Source organism: Neopsephotus bourkii, unplaced genomic scaffold, assembly GCF_033783945.1.
Source record: "Neopsephotus bourkii isolate Nb327-2 ecotype Australia unplaced genomic scaffold, CSIRO-AGI_Nbou_v1 NB_272, whole genome shotgun sequence".
In the NCBI taxonomy this organism is placed as follows: Eukaryota; Metazoa; Chordata; class Aves; order Psittaciformes; family Psittacidae; genus Neopsephotus; species Neopsephotus bourkii.
The window spans coordinates 21,670,019-21,690,720 of record NW_026900781.1 but is presented as its reverse complement, the minus strand read 5'-3'; the positions used below and the strand labels follow the sequence as shown (position 1 = coordinate 21,690,720).

Below are 20,702 nucleotides of genomic sequence, written 5' to 3'. Positions count from 1 at the left end.
TAGAAACAGTATTTTTTCTTGCTCTCCTTTCCAGCACCTGAATCACTTGAAATCATGGGGATGAGGTGACATATACTTGGCTAAAGGCCTTTTAAGTGAGAGTGAAGGAGGAAGAGCAGATTAAAAGCCTTGATAAGTCTCTTGCCTCGGTCAGAACTTGCACATCACTTTGCTGTACTCCAGGTTGATCTTTACCAAACTTACGTTTGTACACAGAAACATTCTCATTCTGTTTGCTCGAGTTTATGAAGGTGAGGGCATAAATACCTGTATTCCTGTGTTTCCTTGGTACCTGACATCTGATATTGATTAACAGTTGTAGTGGTAACTGACCTTATTTTCTTTAGGAAAGGGTTAAAAAAAGAATGACAGTTTTTCTGAAAGTATGTTCATGTGTACTGCTTGTGGCAAATTCTATTTTAAAACACTTCTTTGCACACCCTCTGGCTACAGTGAAGCTGCCTAAATTATCTAAAAATAAAAGCTCATGTCCTGTCAGGCCCTGAATGCAATTTACTGTCTCTCAGGCTTGAAATAAGACCCTTCAGGTGTTTTTGTCTCCAATGATGGAAACGAAAGCGAAGCGCATGATGCTTCTGTAGGTATCACAACTCATTAAGTGCATTCACAGCAGCTGAATGTCAGCCTGCATGGGACTCCAGACACCAACCAAGCTGACACCACCACAGTGAGAGCTGCACACTGCAGGGAATTGCTGTGCAGTTATTTCATGGACACTAGTACCTATGGGCACTACTCTTCTGCCTTCAGAAGGTTTCACCAGTAAAACAAGAACATGTTCCGTGGCATTATTCAATATGCAAGCCTAATTGATACTACCCTGACACAAGTGCAGGATACTTAGAAGTCACTCTTACTGCAGAGGTGCAAAGAATTCTTTAACTTCTCTTCTTTACCAGCAGTTAATGTCTTACTGTTTAGCAGGACAGCATAGCTGAAAATTCAAATACATCAGTGGCTTATGTATGCATGAGCTTTACTCAGGTTATCACAGTATCACAGTAGGTTAGAGATTGGAAGGGACCTCAAAAGATCATCTAGTCCAATCCCCCTGCCGGAGCAGGAACACCTAGATAAGGTTACACAGGTTGGGGGTTGTGTTGGGGTTTTGGGGTGTTGTGTTGGGGTTTTTTGGTTTGTGTTTGTGTTTTGTTTTTGTTTTTGTTTGTGGGGTGGTTTGGTTTTTTTTTTTTTGGTTTTTTTTGGGTTGTTTTTTGGGGTGTTTTTTTTGTTGTGGTGTTTGGGTTGTTTTTTTGGGGGTGGTTTGTGGGTTGGGGTGGGGGGGGGTTTTTTTGGTGTTGGCCTTCTTGGCCACAAGGGCACAGTGTCGGCTCATGGTCACCCTGTCGTCCACCAGGACCCCCAGGTCCCTCTCCCCTACACTGCTCTCTAACAGGTCGTTCCCCAGCCTATACTGGAACCTGGGGTTGTTCCTGCCCAGATGCAGGACTCTACACTTTCCCTTGTTATATTTCATCAAGTTATTCCCCGCCCAGCTCTCCAGCCTGTCCAGGTCCTCTGGATGGCAGCACAGCCTTCTGGCGTGTCGGCCACCCCTCCCAGCTTAGTGTCATCAGCAAACTTGCTGATAGTACACTCAATTCCCTCATCTAAATCGTTAATGAATATATTAAATAATACTGGTCCCAGTACCGACCCTTGAGGCACTCCACTAGATACAGGCCTCCAACTAGACTCCGCCCCATAGACTACAACTCTCTGGCTTCTCTCCTTCAGCCAGTTCACAGTCCACCTCACTACCCGACATCCAGCCACACTTCCTCAATTTAGCCGCAAGGATGCTGTGGGAGACCGTGTCAAACGCTTTGCTGAAGTCGAGGTAGACCACATCCACCGCTCTACCATCATCCATCCACCGCGTTATTTCCTCATAAAAGGCTACAAGATTGGTCAAGCACGACTTCCCCTTGGTGAAGCCATGTTGACTGCCCCTCATAACCCTCTTATCCTTGATATGCCTTAAGATGGCACCAAGGATAAGTGTTCCATCACTTTCCCAGGAACGGAGGTGAGGCTAACCGGTCTATAGTTACCCGGGTCCTCCTTCTTGCCCTTTTTGAAGACAGGAGTGACATTTGCTTTCCTCCAGTCCTCAGGCACCTCTCCCGTTTCCCAAGACTTGGTAAAGATGATGGAGAGCGGTCTAGCAATGACCTCAGCCAGTTCCCTCAGCATGTTACTTTATCATCTGGAAAATGAACTTACTGGTAAATGCAGAAAGTGATATGAAATGCCATATTTATTAAACTAGAGACTGAAAATTTGAGAGCAAATGGGCCTATTGAAAACCGGATAGTCTTTGGTGCTCCTCATGGGAAAAATCAGCTGCCAGCCTGATGGCTGGAAAATAAGATTTGCTGAGAGCTCAGCTGGAAATTAAACAACCATTGAGAATAAAATATTTGCATAGCATCAGGGAATATGTCAATACAGCAATGCTACTGCAATAATATACTGAGTTAGTATGAATATTCTGTCTTCATTCATGCAGGCTTCAATTTTATCTGCCAATGCCTATGTTTCACTGGCTGAAGCCTTGCTGATCAAGAGGGCAGAAGTCACCTCGTGGTATCCACTTGGCAGTTCCTAGCTTGGCATAACTAAATCCAAAGCAGAGTACAAAACCTTAGGTCTCTGGAATTGCTTTTTAAATAGACAAGGCTTCTCAGCCTGAATAACACACAGCTGCTTCTCTTCCACAGCAACTGGCTCTAGCTCTCACAGAATTAAGGAATAAGTAGAAAGTAGCAACTACTGAGTCCTGAATTCTGTACTTCAATTCTTTCATATAGGGATTTTTCCCTGTTACACTGGCTCCCTTGTTCTTGATCAGTGTTTTCTTCTTATCTCCTATGTGCTTGATGATTAATTATAGAATACAACCAAGCAGATGACTGGAGATCAGGTAAGTGACGGGATGGCTTGCAGCAAATTGTCATCAGATGGAACCAAGAGTTTTCTCTTCTTCAGGCTGAAACTGAATTATTGCATTACAAGGACCCAGCAAAAGAAACTCTGCAACTGCCGTTTTAAGACTGTGATGGGGTCCCTCTACTGAATCTTGCAAATTCAGTAAAATAGCTTGTGGTACCCAGCAGTCTGTCCCATTTTTTTGCCAATGGTTGAGGGAAAATAAGATGCACAGGCAAATGTTAAATGCTGAAGCTTAAAACTTTTGACTGTTACAATAAAAAAATCCCACTTATCTATAATTACACTCTGCATATCACTATATACTTATCAGATACATATCCATAGATACACAGACTACACATTAATATGTAAGATGGATATAACTATCAACTGATGGTAGCTTATGCTGCTGTGCTACAAGAGATGAGCACTAGAGCTGATGCAATGCGTGCATGCTGCTCTTCCGAAGGGGCTGTTAACTTCCATCAAATAAAAGAAACAAGACAGTTTGCCAATAGTTATTCCTTAAACTACAGATGCTCACCAGCAGGAGCCTGAAATCAGTACATGTTTTTTCCCCTGACCCAAGAATAAGTAGAGATACAAATCTAAGTATTGCATTCTGTTTACAAAAAAATGTAATGTTTTCTTACAGAATATAAAAAATGGCCTAACATACAACACAGAAAGTAATGTTTTAAGTATTAGAAACATTTTAAAGCTATCATTAGATTCCTCAATTATTGACAAACCTGACTGTAAAGCAGGTGACATTTTGACATGTATTGACACTCACGTATTCAACAGTGGAGCCCAAACACATGACCCAGTAAACTGACCAGCTGTTTGCTCCTGAGTACACTAAATGTAAGCTTTCACTGAGATTTAAGTCTCATGTAGGTTACCTGGCATTTGAATTTGGTTACCACAACACAGCTGATGCATATGGATTTGTTCAGCTTAAATTCCTAAGCCTTCACTTTAGTTGTAACTTCATGGCATTTTTTTTTCTTAAAAAATCCCAAAACAATGAACGTACTGGTTTGTCTGTGGTTTGTAACAAGTAACTCTGAAACCTGTAAGCTTTGCATAAACTACACACACATACTGGTGTAAACATGAAAAGCTTTTTCTCCGCTCTTTCAGTCTCCTTTTGGAATAGAATGGAATGAAAAATTACAGGGCAAACTCAAACATCTGGGTTTAGTTTCTTAAGCAGAGCCCGCTAATTAAATGTAAGATAGTATTCTACACAATTAGCTTCTCCCCTGATCAGTTTGCTTATTCATGAAAACTGATACTTTCCCTGTTCGTCTGTAACTATGTGTCCTTTTAAAAAAAACCCAAAAAGCAGCACTGAAATTCCTTTTATGATAGCACTGATGCTACAATACTTAATGCTGGAAAGAGCTTTGAGCTGTTTCTAATAAACAGATGTTAAAATGGAGGAGTACTGTGCAGCTCTCCTGTTGCACATTAACTTGGTGACAGACGGATGAACATGGCATGGTGTGCACAGCATGTCACCCTTGGCACCTTGAGCCTGTATAATTGGTAAGGGAAAGCCTGTTGCGATGCATGAGCACTCAAGAATATGAAGATATAAAAGACCATGTGTCTTGACATGTGACCTGTTAACTTCAGTTAACAGGAACGATGCAGCTAATGAGAGCTGGCGTTTGGAAATGTATCGCTAAAAGCACCTTGGTCTGTCCCAGCCCAGGCAGCTTGAAGAGGAAGCTGAACCAAATAGCGTAACTACTGCTGCAAGCGCTGATTGCTCCTTTCCTGATATAAACCAATAAGTAAGTACAGACTATTCAGGGTAATTTTTCATGATGGTGAGCTAGGGAGCTTCCACAGTGGTGTCTGAGGAATTGCTTTGTCTGATCAGCACCTTGTATGCTCATGCAACGATCCTGCTTCAGCCACACAGAGCTGGCCATGCTTTTACCCCAAATAACAGCAACTTAAACAAGGGTGCTTGCAGCTCTTGCTAAGTAAGACATCACCTGCCTTCCAAGCTGACTCCAAGACATGAACAGATGCCGCCACTGCCAGTCTCCTCAGAGAATAAAATGTCCCACATCCCCTAGTGCTGCTTTCAACTCAGGGCACACAACCTCATCAGCTTGTGCAGGGTTTGCACACAGATGTGTTCATGAGGGCACTGGCTGTGACCTGCACATGGAGCGTGCAGCAGCAGCTGTAAGTGAAGGAGCTTGCGCCCTCCCAAGGGAGCCCCCTCTGTCCAGCACTTTCATAGAGCAGGCACCAGCATAAAATCAGTCTGGAAAACCTTGCAGCTAAGAGGGAGATGACCAAACACAAATCACGTGGCTACCAGCAGCTGGCATTAGCCAGGGAAAAGCATTCTAACTGACTGCAACTTCTGTGTCATCACACAAGACTTAAGGAAGAGCTCAACTGGGAAGTGGAGACAATTAGAAAAAAGAGGAAAGCAAGCAAGAGACAGGTAATTTGGCAACTGCTGTGCTCTGCAGGCTGCCTTGCAAAACCCCGGAAGCCTGCACTGTGGTGTGTCTGAGCTCAGAGACACTACCCACTATTCTAAGAAAAACCCTCACTGAAGCACAGCCTATTTGCTGTTACTCCTGCTGAACAAGGCAAGGTTCCCTTGAGCAGCTCACTCCTCACACACCCTGCCCCTCTACACGCTGTTCACAAATGAGGGAATGCTCACCCCTGACAGAGCAAACCTTTGCTGCAATGGATAAATGCAATAATTTAGCACCCAGACAAATTATTTTGGGATTTCTGCACTGTATGGAGGCTGACACATCCCACAGACAAAGGGATGTGTGCTATAAATGCACCAGTTTTCTGTCTCGGGAGTCTGTGTCTTCACTTAGTGCAGTGATCTCAGGGTTGAACTGTAGGGTCATCCAAAGAGATCTACCACTGAACCAAAATGTTTAGTTCTTGACAGCCTTAGTTGGCAATGGCAGCAAGACTGGTGTCTGGAGCAGTATCTCTACTTATATATAGGAAGGAGCATTTTTTCCTCAACTGCCTAATGGCAATGAACTAACAATGGCAAGCAGCATTACGCACACTTCTTCAGCTGACAGTAAATAACCAAGCATGCCCAATTTTCTAAACTCAGGACCAGTTCCTTAGTTGTTTGGGTAAAATTCTTCAGCTGAGTCCCTCCTCTCTGCTATACAAATTTTACATTCAGTTACATAGCCACAAAACAGGGCTGTTGGAAGGAGTCACCACTTACAATGAAAACCACATCAATATGACTAATCACATCAGCTCTCTTACATATTGGGAGTCTAATGGCTTCCTTTTATAGCCTTTAAATAAACCAGCTTCTCTACATGTCTTTCACTAAGGAATAGAACTTATTCCCATTTTTTGAAGAAGCAGCTTTAATACCCACCTGATGCTTCAAAGCCATGAGGCAGAACTTACAATCACAGTTAGCAGAACACATTTGCATGCTGCCCAGTTAGTCTGGGAAAGCTCAAGTGCAGTTTTTCAGATCCCATAAAGACTAAAAAAAAACCTCCAAAGTTATATTTCTTAATAGAACTATGCCTTTTTTTTTTTTGTGTACTCTGACCCACTATCAACAAGGGTGAAAAAGTGCTTCTGCTGTAATAGGTTTATTGTACTTGTACAGGCATGACTGGTCTGTGGAAGGAGGTAGGACATTTCTTTTTACAACTCTATGAAACAGCATGTCTTCAATGACTGGGAGGTTTTTTCCCAGGGGTTTATACTGTGAGGGTACTTTCCTGCATGGTTGCTGCTCATACTAAATGTGCCACTCATTCCAGTGGTTAATAGACTATCTTTCCATCTTCTGGAATCCTTCTACAGATCATCTACTGGAGGATGGATTCACATGACTAAGTATCTGACTTGTTTTGATCTCTTGGTCAGCCTGAGAACCTGTTTCACACTTTCCCATTGATCCCAAAGAGCAAGATGTTACCACATGTGATGCCACTAGTCCAACTGCCACTCACTGCAGTAGAACCCCTCAAGAAAACCTCAGCAATCACCAATGGCCATGGGAGCTCAGCTACAGTAGCTATCTGACCTGGCTGTGACACGCAAATTGGAAGTCCAGTTCCTTAGAGCTGGTGGTACACGGTAATTTGAGTCATAGCGATGTCTACTGAGCTTGTGCACTGAAGCAGTTCCAGGCTCAGGCCCTTGAACCAACCTGAATCTTTAGAGCTCGTGTATTTTCCTGCTCTGTCTGTTGACAAGCAATCCTAAGAATCTGCCACTAGTAGGCAAAAATAGAAACAGGACAGGAAAAGCTATGGACCTCAAAAGTGTTTCTGGAATTTCAGTGCGGACAAATCTCTCATGATGAGCTTATGAAAGAGCTACCCTTGAAAGTACCATGGAGAGCTTCTGGGAAAAAAATCCTGCAGTCACAAAGCCCACTGCAGTAATTAAAAATTACTGTGTAGAGCACGGTGATGGTAATGTGAGAAGCTCATGATCTATCAGAACTGGAGTAAGCTGGTAAATGCCCAAAACAGTGAAGAAAAGAGTCAGTTCAGAGAAGGCTTTGAGATTGGAGTACTATTCTCAGCACAATTTATAAAGCAGAAAGCTTTCCCCTTCATGGGTCTGTAACAACACTGACAGATTTCGAGAGGCTCCAGCTGTAGAGAACATAACCTTGGCCTGGCACAGCACACAAGAGAAAACCTCAGGGCATGTGATGGTAGATTACATGAGAGCTGTGTCTCTCCAGTCAATGGCCAATTCAGTGGAGGCATATGTCTCCCTTCGTTACATGCTGTAGGAAATACAAATTAGCGCCAGAGCTGCTGGTCTCTGAGCCACATGAAAAGAGCTCAAGCTTAAGTCTAGGAAATTAATAGCCAGAAGAGATGCCACACTGGGTCATGCAGTTCTGCCTTTGATGGTGGCCAGTTGTAGCTGTTTAAGGAAAAAGAATAGGAAATAAAGACCGGAAGAAATATCCTAATTTAGATATGAATAGACCGAGTTGCTTCATTTTCACTGTGAAATAAGACAGAGTACAGCATCCCAGGTTGTGACACGGGGGTGGGGATGGTTAAAAATACTTCAGGCTGGTGAACTGTAAGGTTTCCTTTGATGTAAATTAGTTTCCCTCTATGCACAGGCCATATGCAACTCAGTCCAGAAGACTCTATGCAAAAATGGAGGGTAGAGAGAAATTCTGTCAGCCCTTCATTACTCCACAGTAAATTTGTGAATGTGGGGAGGAGAGAGTTACAAAGCATCAAGCATCCCTATACTCTGTGGATGTACACAGCACTGGGGATAAACAGAAAACCTGTGTGGGGTATGAATTTTTTTTTTCATTTTTATTATATATTTATTCTCTTTATTTATGTTAGATTCAATTTTAGGACTCTCAGCAGTTGTATCCTAAAACAATTGCAGCATTTCCCACTTTTCTACCCTGAGGAAGGACTTTTTCTCCAAGAAACTTATTTTCTAGGTTCTCCTTGGCTTTTGTCCTGCTAGTGCAGGTACTGAGGGGATAAGCTGGGATAGCCCTGAGTGCACTGCCAGCCCTGACTGTCCTGCCTGCCCTCTGGAGCTCCCCCCACCTTGCCCAAGTCAGCCCTCTGAGGCCGTAAGTCCTGCCCAGCAGTGATATCAAGGCATGCCAAGCGAGGCAGCAGGGAACCACTATTCTCAGTGGATGAAGGATGCCCAGGGACAGGCTGCCATCCCACCACACATGTGACAAACGCAGTTTTTCATTTTCCTGATGCACTGGTTATCAGATTTTTTGATCATTTTAAAAAAAGAAAGAGAAGAAAAGCAGGTCTCCAATATCACCTTGTGTGGAGGCTGACTTGAAATGAAAAGTAATAAGAATCAAATAAAGTAACTCTAGCCCTTATGATATCCATCCTGAGCTAATGATAGCTTATTTTCTTGATACTCCAGTACTGTGACCACACTCCCTCCTCCAGATAAGATCAACAGAGTTTCATAAGAAATGACAACTCACCTTTCTTGAACTGCTATTGCTGTTAGCATTAGGGAGAGGAGATAATTTTCTGTTTGAGATGAAAGGCAGAGAGTTGAACGAAGGTTTCTTACCGTTAAGGACAATGCCATGCAAACAAAAGTGAACTTCTTGATATGTGTTGCTGTGACAGTACTGTTGGTGTTCACCAATTTATTGCTGGGGTTATTCTAGGGTAAGAGAAAGAGATAATGAGCATTAGCTTGGCTCCAGACTGCTGTGAGGCTGATGGCACCAGGGCCATGTGCTGGACCTGTCTGTGCCTGTGCATGCCTGCCTTTGTTTGCTTTTTAACCTAGAGCTTTCTGAGTACTTTGTACCACTAAGGCATATTTTCTGCTTAAGCTGACAGCAACTGCTCCTATAGTCACAGAGGGCTGAGTAATGTCCCTACTTTTCTAAGGAATAAGTCCTATTTAACAAATTCAGCTTTGAAAAAGGGTAGTAGCTCTTTCTGAGGAAACTCCACATGATTTTCTTTTTTACCTTAAAGTTTGTAACATGCTTTCCCAGGAAAAATAGGATTTCATTCCCTTTTACCAGAGAGCAGTATCAAACCCATACACCAATGAAAGCACCCTTACTGATTCAATTAGGCAAGCAGGTAATACAAACAAAGCTCCTGGAACAGCTGGCTCCATTAATGCCATTTAATGAACAGAACATAGCTAGGACTATTAGGTGTTCCACCTTGAACATGGGCTCTGTACTCACATGGCAGTGTTTTATTTAAAACAACAAAAGCCGTCTTCCAAATGCCTAATATTGCAAATGAAGCTGAAGATTTAAAATTGCCCTCAGGGAACACACATAAAAACAAACTAAATGGTCTGTGAAAGGAGAGGATGGGGTATCAAAAGCAGGGCACCATTAGGATCCCTGTAGTAATAATCTGCATTCTCCCTGGAGCTGTTTGAGATACACAAGTATGTGCCCAAGCTGATAAAACCTGTACCATGAGATGCAGTACAACATTTATTCATCCTTGACGCAGCTCAGGTAGAACAGCAGTATCTGTCACATGATCAGCCTCCTTTACTGAAATTACTTGTAAGAGAAAGAGGAGCTCATGCCAACACATCTTGGGAGTGGACAAACCAAACGTGAGCTCTGTGAAGGGTATGCCATTTCACGCACATTCTAGAAGCTGATGGAATTGTGCAATTTAAAGCTTTTGTGGTGACCACAATCCTGTCACCCAAAGGGGTTGCGAAGAAAAGGGGGTCTTGTTCATTCCTAACCTGCTGCTGCTAACTCTGCTCTTGCTCTGATCCACCCATTGCTCCAACTCTTGACCACATACTCTTTGTTCCTCTCTCTTGCACACTGTTTAGCACTTGGATCAAAACACTATGCAGATTATGGCGCAAAAAGAGTATCCATTCCCATCTATTAAATGTTTGTAAGTCCTCTCTCAGCAAGTGGTGTTGCTCTGAATCAGACAGCATGGTCTATTAAGAGTAATGGCATTATCACCATGTAAAACAGCAATCAGAGCACAGAAATAGGATATTCCTGTTTTCTTTTAGAAAATCAATATTAAGCCTTAACGTGAGTGTACCTGCTAAGCCATGAGGTTGCTCTGGATACAGAGTCTCACAAAAGGCTGAAACAGGACCCTGAAACTCTCTTATGAATGTGAACAGAGGTAACGATTTTCCTGTGAAGATTAAGAATCTGACTTCGCCAGTAGAGCCACTGAAGAGGGGCATGCTATCAGTCTGTTGAGGCAATGCAGTGTGCTTCCAATGGCCATCAGCCTTGCCAGCTTTCTGAGTAACTGACGAAAGAAAATGGGAGTTTGATGCATGCAAACTGTTTCAACACCTGAAAGTCACAGTAAAGAAGGCTTTACAGAGCCTGGAAATAAAAAGTGCTTCTACCTGGACTCTTCTGAGAAAGCCTCAGCTTAAGGAAATAAAGGTTTTGAAAGGCATGGTGACATGAGAATGACGTGTGACCGAGGGTAAAGCAATTCTCACAGCGATCTAAAAAACCCACTGTGGTTTCTGGTTTGGTATTTATTGTCTGAAAGGTACGGTGGAGGCATTTGCACACATGGCTGCCAGAATGAGATACCCTTTATACTGCTGCTACCTCACTTAGCACATTTTTATGCCAATTTGCTCTTAAAACATATAATCCCCATCGTGTATTTTTTTGGCAGTTAGATAAACGGTATCTACTTGTGCCTCACTCCAGCTTTTCCTTCCTCACGTTTGTTCCACAAGAGCACGATGAGAAGCCTTTTAACTGAAATAAACAGACAAATCACGGTCTAGTCCTGACACCACTAAAGCTGTCAGCACATCTTCCACCAGCTAAATGAAACCTGAATTTAGGAGTCTTAATTGCTGTTAATTTTACTTGGGAATAGTGCATTTGATTGTGGCTCATAACGGATGAGGTTAGCAGCCCCTGTGTTTCCTGTCACAAACCACTTTTATCTTGCAATTCATTGGTTTTGAATCTGCAGTTCCTTTTCAGCAACATGACCTGGCTGCATGTTGTATTTTATCTCATAGGTCAATTTAGCTGTACACAAGCAGACTAAGAAGCAATGACTGATTTGATTTTCCTTTGGTTTACTTTTAAATTCTTGGAAATATGGTGGATGATTTCAAACAGGGCTTGTTTCAGCTAAGTACATCTGGAGCACCCAAACGTTTTCTTCATCAGTATTTGGAGCTAGAAAGTTCAGTTACTAATTGGTAAATAAAGGGAAGGAGAGGATTTGGCATTTGAATTAAGTGTCACGGGACATGACTGCTCCTTGCACAACATACGGGCTTGTGAATGCCAGTTCTAAAGCAGAGCAAAAAAAGACCCTAAACAAAATTCATTTTGATTATGTATTTACTTTGTGCTCAGTTCCAGGAGCAATCCCTGTATCCTCACATAATTACATGATCAGTACTACTAAAATAATGCTTGTTACCTGTGTTACTGTCAAGTCTATGAAACAACCTTTGCTAAATGTTAACATAACCGAATTAACCTAAACCCACTTGAGAGATACCACAGAATCGGGAGCAGAGATGAGAGCTTGCTTACTTACTGATGGGCACTTTGTGATAAGTCACTTCATTAGCTAATCAGCTACATCATAGTATGCAAGTGAGGACTTTTTTTAATCCTTAAAAACACAGCACCTATGTAGTCAAAAGATAGTTTCAATACCTTCTAACACAGAGCTAAGGTTAAAATCATACGTCAGACAAGAGCTTGAAGCCACCTAAACCAATATTTTAACTAGGCTTTTTAAACCTTATCAGTGGGACAAGGAACAATAGGTATCAAAAGCAAAAGTAAAGAGAAACCAGACAAGACAATAGATGTCCATTAACACAGCCCTGGTTAATCTTTGGTTGGTTTATTTTTTGAATAATCTGTTACACTTTGCTATGGAGCCATGAACTAACTTTCTTAATATTTGTTTGGCAGAAATCCCTCTGACATCACTGAAGACACCCTTAGATAAAAATGTTGTAACATGGAAAGAGGAGGACCACGCATGCAAAACCACACAAGAGGTATTTATTACACCCCTAGCATAGGCACTCACCTTGTCAAAAGCAGGGTATACTGCTCTGATCTCTGTCAGCCAGCCGTAAGGCATGTGTCCCACAGGATACGTAGCTGTTAGGATTGCCACCGCCTTTGAAAAGAGACAGGGCAACATGAACACCCAGTCTTTGACAGAACAATTAAACTAACACAGGTTGCCACTTCCTACCAAGATCATCACCAAATTGACCTTGATACAGTGAGAAACCATGCAGATGACTGGAAGCTCTTTGTTTCAGGAAGACTGTCCCAGTGGCCACATTTGGCCTGGTATTTGAAGCTTATGAACACTTTTGTGCCATGAAGCTACGGTACTCAGCTTTGTCGTTTCACCATCACTCTGATACTTTGGGATTACAGGTAAGTTGAATTGGTATGTGCCCCTCAGCCGGCTAAATACACCTCTCTCACTGCACCCGAGTTATTTTACCTACAGATGTCAGAGTAGCAGAATGCCTTACATTGCTTCGGAAGCTTCGGAGGCTTTGGATCAAACGTCTTAATTTTAATTTATATATATTCAACTTGGCTATTTATAAGTAAAACCAGGTTTAAGACAGACAGACTACAGAACAGTAGGCCTCGGTGACTGTCTCTGGACATCAAACTGCTCTAGGGCAAGAGACAAAAAAAACTACCCTCTCCTCATTTTGGTGCTCATCAACAAGAACAAAACAAAAATCATTCCAGATGTCCATTTTTATCATGAGAAACATTGTCTGCAATTTCAAACAAGTCCCTTTTTTGCTTTCACAGCTACAGACCAAGAGGTACATCAAAGACACACCCCACACCAATCCCCATATTAGGTGTTTAGGGAGCTCTTCCTGCATATGTTTTTACACATGTAAAAAGCATTACACTTTATAGAATCACAGAATCATAGAATAGTTAGGGTTGGAAAGGACCTTAAGATCATCAAGTTCCAACCCCTCTGCCATGGGCAGGGACACCTCACTCTAAACCATATCACCCAAGGCTTCATCTAACATGGCCTTGAACACTGCCAGGGACGGAGCATTCACAACCTCCCTGGGCAGCCCATTCCAGTGCCTCACCACCCTAACAGTAAAGAACTGCTTCCTTATATCCAATCTAAACTTTCTCTATTTAAGTTTTAACCCATTACCCCTTGTCCTATCACTACAGCCCCTAGTGAAGAGTCCCTCTCCAGTATCCTTGTAGGCCCCCTTTGAATACTGGAAGGATTCCTAAATTCTGTCTCCACAGCTGTTTATTTGCAGGTGCTGGCAACTTCTGAGCGAGTGAAACACACAGTATCAGGTATGACAAGTTAGCAGTGCTGACAGAATGTTTGTTAGGCATCAGCTGTTTGAATTTTCCTTTCCATTTAGTATCTTACAGCTTTGTCTTTCCTGTAGAAAACCTGACAGCAAAGGTCCTCCCACTTCTTACGAGAATAGGTCAGCTCACGGTGATCATTGGTGAAGGCTCTGCACTACAGTCAGAAGCCTGGCTCCCATCATCTGCAGGAGACTATTGGAGTGATCTGAAATTCCTCAAGAGAAGCAGGGTGCATTTCATATCCCAGCCAGGAGAGGTATTTTTTTCAGTGTGCTTCAAGACTGTTTCAAGCTTCAAGGATAGAGAGCACTAAAAAGAAATGTACTTAAGACAATTTTTTGCTTGCCGGCATGGCTGGGAAGAGAAATGCCAAGGTAACTCCATGTAACTGATCGTTTGCAGTAACGGAGAGCACTTTTCTTACCTCTGTGGCTGCAGAACTGCCACCTAGGTCCCGGGAAACAAAAAGGTTGACAATGGGCCTACTTATTCGCTGAGTTGCCAAAATTAATGCCAAAGGCCACCAGAAACTCAGCATCTTCCTTATTGTAGCCTCTCCCTGCAACACATAGGAAAAAATAAATAAGCAGAAGTGGGTTTGAAAAAAATCATGCAGAACTGAACCAAAAGCACAGAGAAAGGATTTTTGCTTTCACTACCCATTGTCAGTTTGGTACATTCATTTCAACAGTTTTCATGATGAGCCTAAAATATTTTCACTCATGTTAGTAATACTGATTCAAAAGAAGCTGTGCCATGGATCTGAATAAATAATGCATAAGGTCCCTATCTGCATAATTTGTTCTGGCTACCAGAGAAAGATGTGAAAACCAATATGACATTTGAGGAAAAAGAGGAATTTTGAGACTTTCTTCCCTCTGAAATAAGGGAAGTTCATGCTGTACTGTTAATGCTGTACTGGCTTACAGCTCAGTATAGAGATGTTCAGCAGGCAGCATGTCCATACCATGGGAAGCATTGCCTCATGTGCACTGTCTGGGACAGTTTTCACCATGTCTCTCTAAGTGAAAATGTTTTTACTATGCAGGATGGAGAGAGGAGGCCCTTCAGGCACAGTGGTTTTAATACAGTATTATAACACAAAGCACAAGTTTTAGATTATTCAAAAAAGTGCAAAGTACTGAGACATACCCCCATTTCAGGCCCACTTCTGTCAGGAATGACGTTATGTATGTTCCTGTAGTATCCGAGGCATAACGTGGTACATCGGACAAGTGCTCCCATGTATAAGGACAAGATGGGGATCAAGAGAGGCTCCCTGCACTCCAAGTGACTGTGAAGCAAAATGGCTACAAAAACAACCTGCAGGGCAAACAAATAAATGATTAGTAATCTGTCTGTGTGTTTCTCTAGGGCCAGCATTACCTCTTGTCTGACTCCCAGATACTCCAGTATCTATCTGGCTTTGAGCTTATGGCATTTGAAACTTTAGTCAGGACCCCCCTGCATTTGGTCATACAATTAGAAGAACAATAGTTAACATCATACGGAAGCTCTATTAAACCCTACTTGAAGGTATGGGTAGGTGTCAGACTAGGAGCCATAAATAGGTTAGCATGAAAGTCTGGCAAGGTCTATCAGGAACCATGTGGCTGTCACGCTTCCCAGGAGAATGTGCTATTCTGAAATACACTGAGGCTGGAGACATGCTTCTAGTGTCAGCTTGTAAGCATTACTGGTTTTTTTTGCAGGGTGTGGGGCAGTGGAAATTAAAAAGTTGGCTATTTTAAAGTATTCATTACAGCATTTAGAAGAAAGAAGTCTTACGTCACACTACGTTTCTACTTTTTTGAGTGAGATTTCAGTATTTCATCATTCTCTTTGCAGCTACCTGAGCACACTGATGTAAATGAAATGGAAACTTTTGATCTAATGAACAGCTCATAATTCAGTCTCCTAAGATTAAATTTCCAGTCCAAAAAACGTAAAGGAATTAATATGACATTATTCTCTTCATTAAGTACAGAGCTGATGGTGTGCCTGTTGAATTCCAGATGTCTCTGGATTGGGGGCACAACTGGAAAGCCAACTGTGTTTGGTGAACAGCAGAATCAAGGACAACCCTGCTGTGACATGCTGGCATGCCAGTGAGTTACAAGTACAAAACATTCTTCAGAAGCAGGTTCTCTCTCCTTCATTGCTAAAGCTCAAGAAATACTTAAGAAAAATCACACCGTGCAAGTGTTTATTATTTCAGCAGCAAAGGCAGCCACAAAAAGTGTGCATGTAGTGAGCCAAAGAGAACTAGCTACTGCCTGCGCATCTATTGCTTGTGTAAGGACAGCATGTAGGTGTAGGGAGTTCTGGGGTATGGAGAGTCGCAACTTCTTGTCTTCTGGATTTGCTCTTGCTCTGTGCAACATTTCGTTAAGCAAAGATGACAGGTGTCTTATTCTGCACAGTCCTGGCACCCCACTCACCAGCCACTGTTGAAAGGGCATGTATGCCATGGCTAAAGTAAGAATTGGTTTCTGTTTTTAGCTGTATATGACCTGACATGCATCTAGGGTCAGCAAACTTTGCATGGTCACATCAGAACAAGAGCATATCCTGAGGGCTAAGGTCATGTGCAGTAATTAGTATTGTCTTCACGGATTTAGTCCAGTATTGTAGAGGGGCAGACATGCAAAACATGGAACAGCAGCTGACTGAATGGTTCAACCTGGTTTATGGTTTGCTCATATTTAGTGGGAGGAAAATGCTATGGAAAATTGAACTAAGTGCTGTTGACTTCGTGTTTCCTTTGATGCTGTACTGTTATTAGCCTCTTTCTTACCCAGTCATTACACCATTAAGCTGGTAATGGGATAGTACAGCAACTGTTTTACAGGTGCTGGGACTCTCCATTTAGTAATATTTTTATATATGCTTTAAAAAGAGGGTGGTGTATTGGTTCTCAACTGCTTCAACACTGCCCAGCAGCAATGTGTATGAATGTTGTTTTTAAGTGTATCTAGTACAAAGCAACAAGATAATTAATACCTCTCCTACAAATAAAAGCTAAAGCAACATTTGGTGTTCTCTGCATCACCCAGGATCTATCAGCACAGTCTCTTCTGCTGCAGTTCTGAGCCTTCACCTTTTGGACCATTAGCAAGAACAGGGCCATAGTGGCACTTGGAAGATGGCTTACACTACTGTATTTCACTGGATCAGACAGCATGGGCAAAACTGACAAGCAAACTGGAGAATCAAGCCTTCATTCACCTCCCTATCTACAAGCCCCACTCAGGACTTCAGTGCAACTGTGTGATGCATGTCACACATGAGAATGCATAACATGTTTCTGCCATTCTGAAACATGGTTGTGGAGGTGCTGTAAGACATAGCCCTAGCCCAAAGGATCCTGGTTCCCATCTCCTGACATCGGATTGGGACTGAGCTGATCCAGTCAAGTGAGACCAGCCTAAACCACAGCTGTCAGTAAACAGCCTCCACATGATGAGCAAGCAGTCAGAGAACAAACCACAAGATTACTTCCTCTGGCTTGTTGTTCACGATAGAGAAAGAAGGCAGTCTCTGTGCAAGGGAGTCTGTAGTCGGTAATGCAACAGAAACAGTGACTGCTAAGTGGAGTCATTACCTGAGCTATGACATCTGAGATGGAGGCACATCCCACCAGGAAACTGTACTTGTGTTTCAGCAGAATCCCAGCATGGGTCCATGCCTAAAAAAACACAGAGGAGAGTTTGGGAAATGATATGATATTTGTGAATGATTTCAGGTCCCAGAATACTGTTTTCTGGTTGTTACATTGTACACAAAGGAGTTATATATTTTCTACCAGCGGTATTTGCTGTGAACCTGGGCAAATGTTAGGCTAGTAATACAGAGAAAGCACTGCTGCATTCACTTCCTTATAGCCAGGGCTGACAGGGAGAACAGGAGTAACTTTATAGACTTCATAGAGATTTCTCAGCAGATCTAATAAGAAACTGCTCCTTATTCATAAAACGGGTGCTGCCCAGGATGGCTTATCATAATAAATAACTGAAGGGAAAAAATATTATCATTCACCAGCTGGATGCACCTCTGAAGTGTAATCCTCATTGGCCCACTGAGTTATACTGAGTCCTGTGTGTCTGTATATATATATATATATATATATATATATATATGAAGAAAAAACTTAATGATCCAACTTCTTATGGTCAGAGACTGTTTCAAGCAGACAAAATGGTCGAGGTGTGCTGTGAGAAGGCTGTCCTTTACCAGTTTTACACAGAAGTAGAGGCATTAAAGACACTTGCTGTATTTCTATGTTGTGCAGGCCACAAGTAGTAAGCCTGGTGATCTAGAAAGCAGCGGCCCACCCCACATGTGGGTGCTCTTTCTCAAGCATTCAAGATAGACCGGACTTAGCTGTGCTTGTAAATATGATGATAAGAAATACATTTCCAACAAGTGCGCTTTGAGAAAATACTGAGCTTATTCCCTGTGAGCTCTGCAAGTGCTTTCCAGCATGCACATACAGTAACTCTAACAGGACAACTGAGGTTTTTACTTTTGTTATGAGCTCTGTATGCCCAACCAGATGCTTCTTCCAGGTAGCAGGGGACAATGTGTCCGGGTATATCCAGAGCTACTGCTTGCAAAGGGCACACCTTCCTTCTGCCCACCTGCAGCTTCCCACCAGGTAACAGACTTCATGAACCAAGGTCACCAAAGGAAAAATAACCTGAATATTAAAATTCAGCTCTGTATCAGGCACTTACCATGGCATCCATAAAAGGGAAGGCAGCAAGATAAAGGAAGGCTCTCCGAGTTTTACTTCCCACCGATTCATCCACATGGTGCAGCTTATTAATAATGTAATACCCCAAATCACTATATGCTGTAGAGACACAAGAAGAGAAATGAATAATAAAGGTTACATATGGGCTCTGGGTGAGCTACTCAGAAGTACCTGAAAGGCTGTGATGCCTAGGACATGCATCTACTCAGTAAACAGCTGCAGGGGCTTCAGGGTGTTACAGTCTCACCAGCTGCTGTTTATGACTAAGGAGTACTCTCATGGTTCTTTTTCAAGTAACCTTTGGCAGAAGAGTGGTAACAAATGGCTGTGTTGGGACCCGGGCATATTAAGTGCCACATCTGTTTGCTAAAGGAACACACTGGTACTCCAGAAAATCTACTGGCCTTTCATTAACTCAAGGCTCTTTGTTAGAAAAGCTGTTTTCACTAGACATTGTGTATTTCATGGGATGTAGTAACTTATAAATACCAACATTATCTATTGGCACTGCATTCATATGACGTTACCTGTAAACCTGCCCAAAGCTGTAAAAGAATACTATGAATTGTAAAAGGACGCAAAAATCACACTCATTAAGCCTCTCTCTTACTCTGCCTAATGACCACCTCTGCTGGGACCTGTCAGGGCACTGCACCCTTCACTGTACAGTCTCTGGGCAGCCCTGACCAGCCTTAGTTTCCTTCCTTATCTACAGCCCACATCTCAGAAGCCACAGTCAGAAGAGGGAACCACTGGAAGTCAGGGGGTTGCCACTTCCGACTGCCAGTATGTTATTTCAGTGTTCTGTTTCAACCCAAGACAAGAATTTTTACTGTTGGGCAACACATCTCTTGCCAGGTCTCTCTTCCCAAGGCATTGGGTTAGACAGTGCAGATGCAAGGATTCACCACACAGCTCTCTGAAGAACTCCTCATACCTCTATTGGTACCCATGTTATCCAGCTGTTTTATTGACCCCGGAGTCCTCACAGTGACCAGGAATAATGAAGAGCTAGCTATGACTGCAGTCTCTGAACTATGGGAACTTATATGCACAGTTAAAAATAATCCAAATAAGTTTTTAATCTTTTATAAACTATATTCTAGATCTGCATATGGTTACCTAATTTCCTCTATACACTTGCAACAGCTATTGAAAGAGTGATTAGTTTTATAAAGTCAACATTCCAACACAAGTAATGCCAGAATTACCTGTGAATAGGGAACCTTATTTCAATTCTCTCCCACTAGTGTCTTTTCTAATGATTTCAAATATTGACATCTATCTGATTTTACATCTATAACAATTCTATTATCATTGTGCAGACCTTCATACATGGTATTTCAGGAAAGTTATCATTTTCATGCATGCAGGTCACATGATCAGATTGACAAATACTAACATTAGTTGCCCAATTCAATATTTTTAGCCTAGAACTCTCTCTTGTAACTCACAAACAGGTGTTTGGAAGCAATTAAAGAGGAGTTTAAATCCTCATTGTTTTGTGATGGCGTGTGATTGTGATTAGCAATATGGCAGGTAAATGGTTAACAGGACTGAAAAGAGTTTTTCATTCCAAACAAGACAGTGTAAACAAGGTAGTAAAATAGAAGGAGGTGGTTTGACAGCATTTGGAACAGGCATGAGCCTCATTCCAGATATCCAGGACCGCCCAAAAGATGCTAAAATGTTAAAAAATCCACCTTTCCCTATGCTGGTCCCTATCTACATGTCTTTTATCCGAACTATGACTGCTAGACTCGCAGTCTCCCAATCACCCAGAAATCTCCAAGTTGCTTAGCCATACTCCTGAAGCACTCCAAGCCTTGTTTCCTTCCAAATGGGGTTGGGGAAGAACTCTAAACCAGGACTCCAACCTTTCCTCAGTTCAAGGAGGCCAGTTTAGTTCTCAAAGTGTTGATGTGCTTGTTACAGTCCAGCCACACATCAAGAACAGCCCCTTTTTATTTTTTGCATGGATAACCATACACTGATTTTTGCTCAGTATTTTGAAAACTCTCATTATTGTGTGGTAACTCCCTGTGTAAAGCTGCTTTTCTGGCACGGCAGTACATGAATGTTTCAGAATTGACT

The 20,702-nt window shown here is 42.3% G+C and overlaps 1 protein-coding gene and 1 long non-coding RNA gene across 4 annotated transcripts in view; one reads left to right on the top strand and one right to left on the bottom strand.

Annotated features, from left to right (window-relative positions):
- ANKH (ANKH inorganic pyrophosphate transport regulator) overlaps window positions 1–20,702 on the bottom strand; it is a 104,249-nt gene that overhangs the window by 22,050 nt on the left and 61,497 nt on the right. For both annotated transcript variants that reach the window (XM_061346715.1, XM_061346716.1), the window contains exons 3-8: window positions 18,589–18,707; window positions 17,457–17,540; window positions 15,005–15,175; window positions 14,277–14,411; window positions 12,546–12,638; window positions 9,055–9,150 (exon numbers count right to left, since the gene is read on the bottom strand). In XM_061346715.1, the coding sequence (XP_061202699.1) occupies window positions 9,055–9,150; window positions 12,546–12,638; window positions 14,277–14,411; window positions 15,005–15,175; window positions 17,457–17,540; window positions 18,589–18,707 (698 nt within the window). The remainder of the gene's footprint in view (window positions 1–9,054; window positions 9,151–12,545; window positions 12,639–14,276; window positions 14,412–15,004; window positions 15,176–17,456; window positions 17,541–18,588; window positions 18,708–20,702) is intronic.
- On the top strand, window positions 2,221–16,048 carry LOC133208665 (uncharacterized). Of its 2 annotated transcripts, none has more exons than XR_009724471.1 (3): window positions 2,221–4,760; window positions 12,425–12,513; window positions 15,868–16,048. It is a non-coding gene; the product is annotated as an uncharacterized LOC133208665 (long non-coding RNA). The 2 variants fall into 2 exon arrangements; XR_009724470.1 differs by lacking the exon at window positions 15,868–16,048 and adding an exon at window positions 13,930–14,261.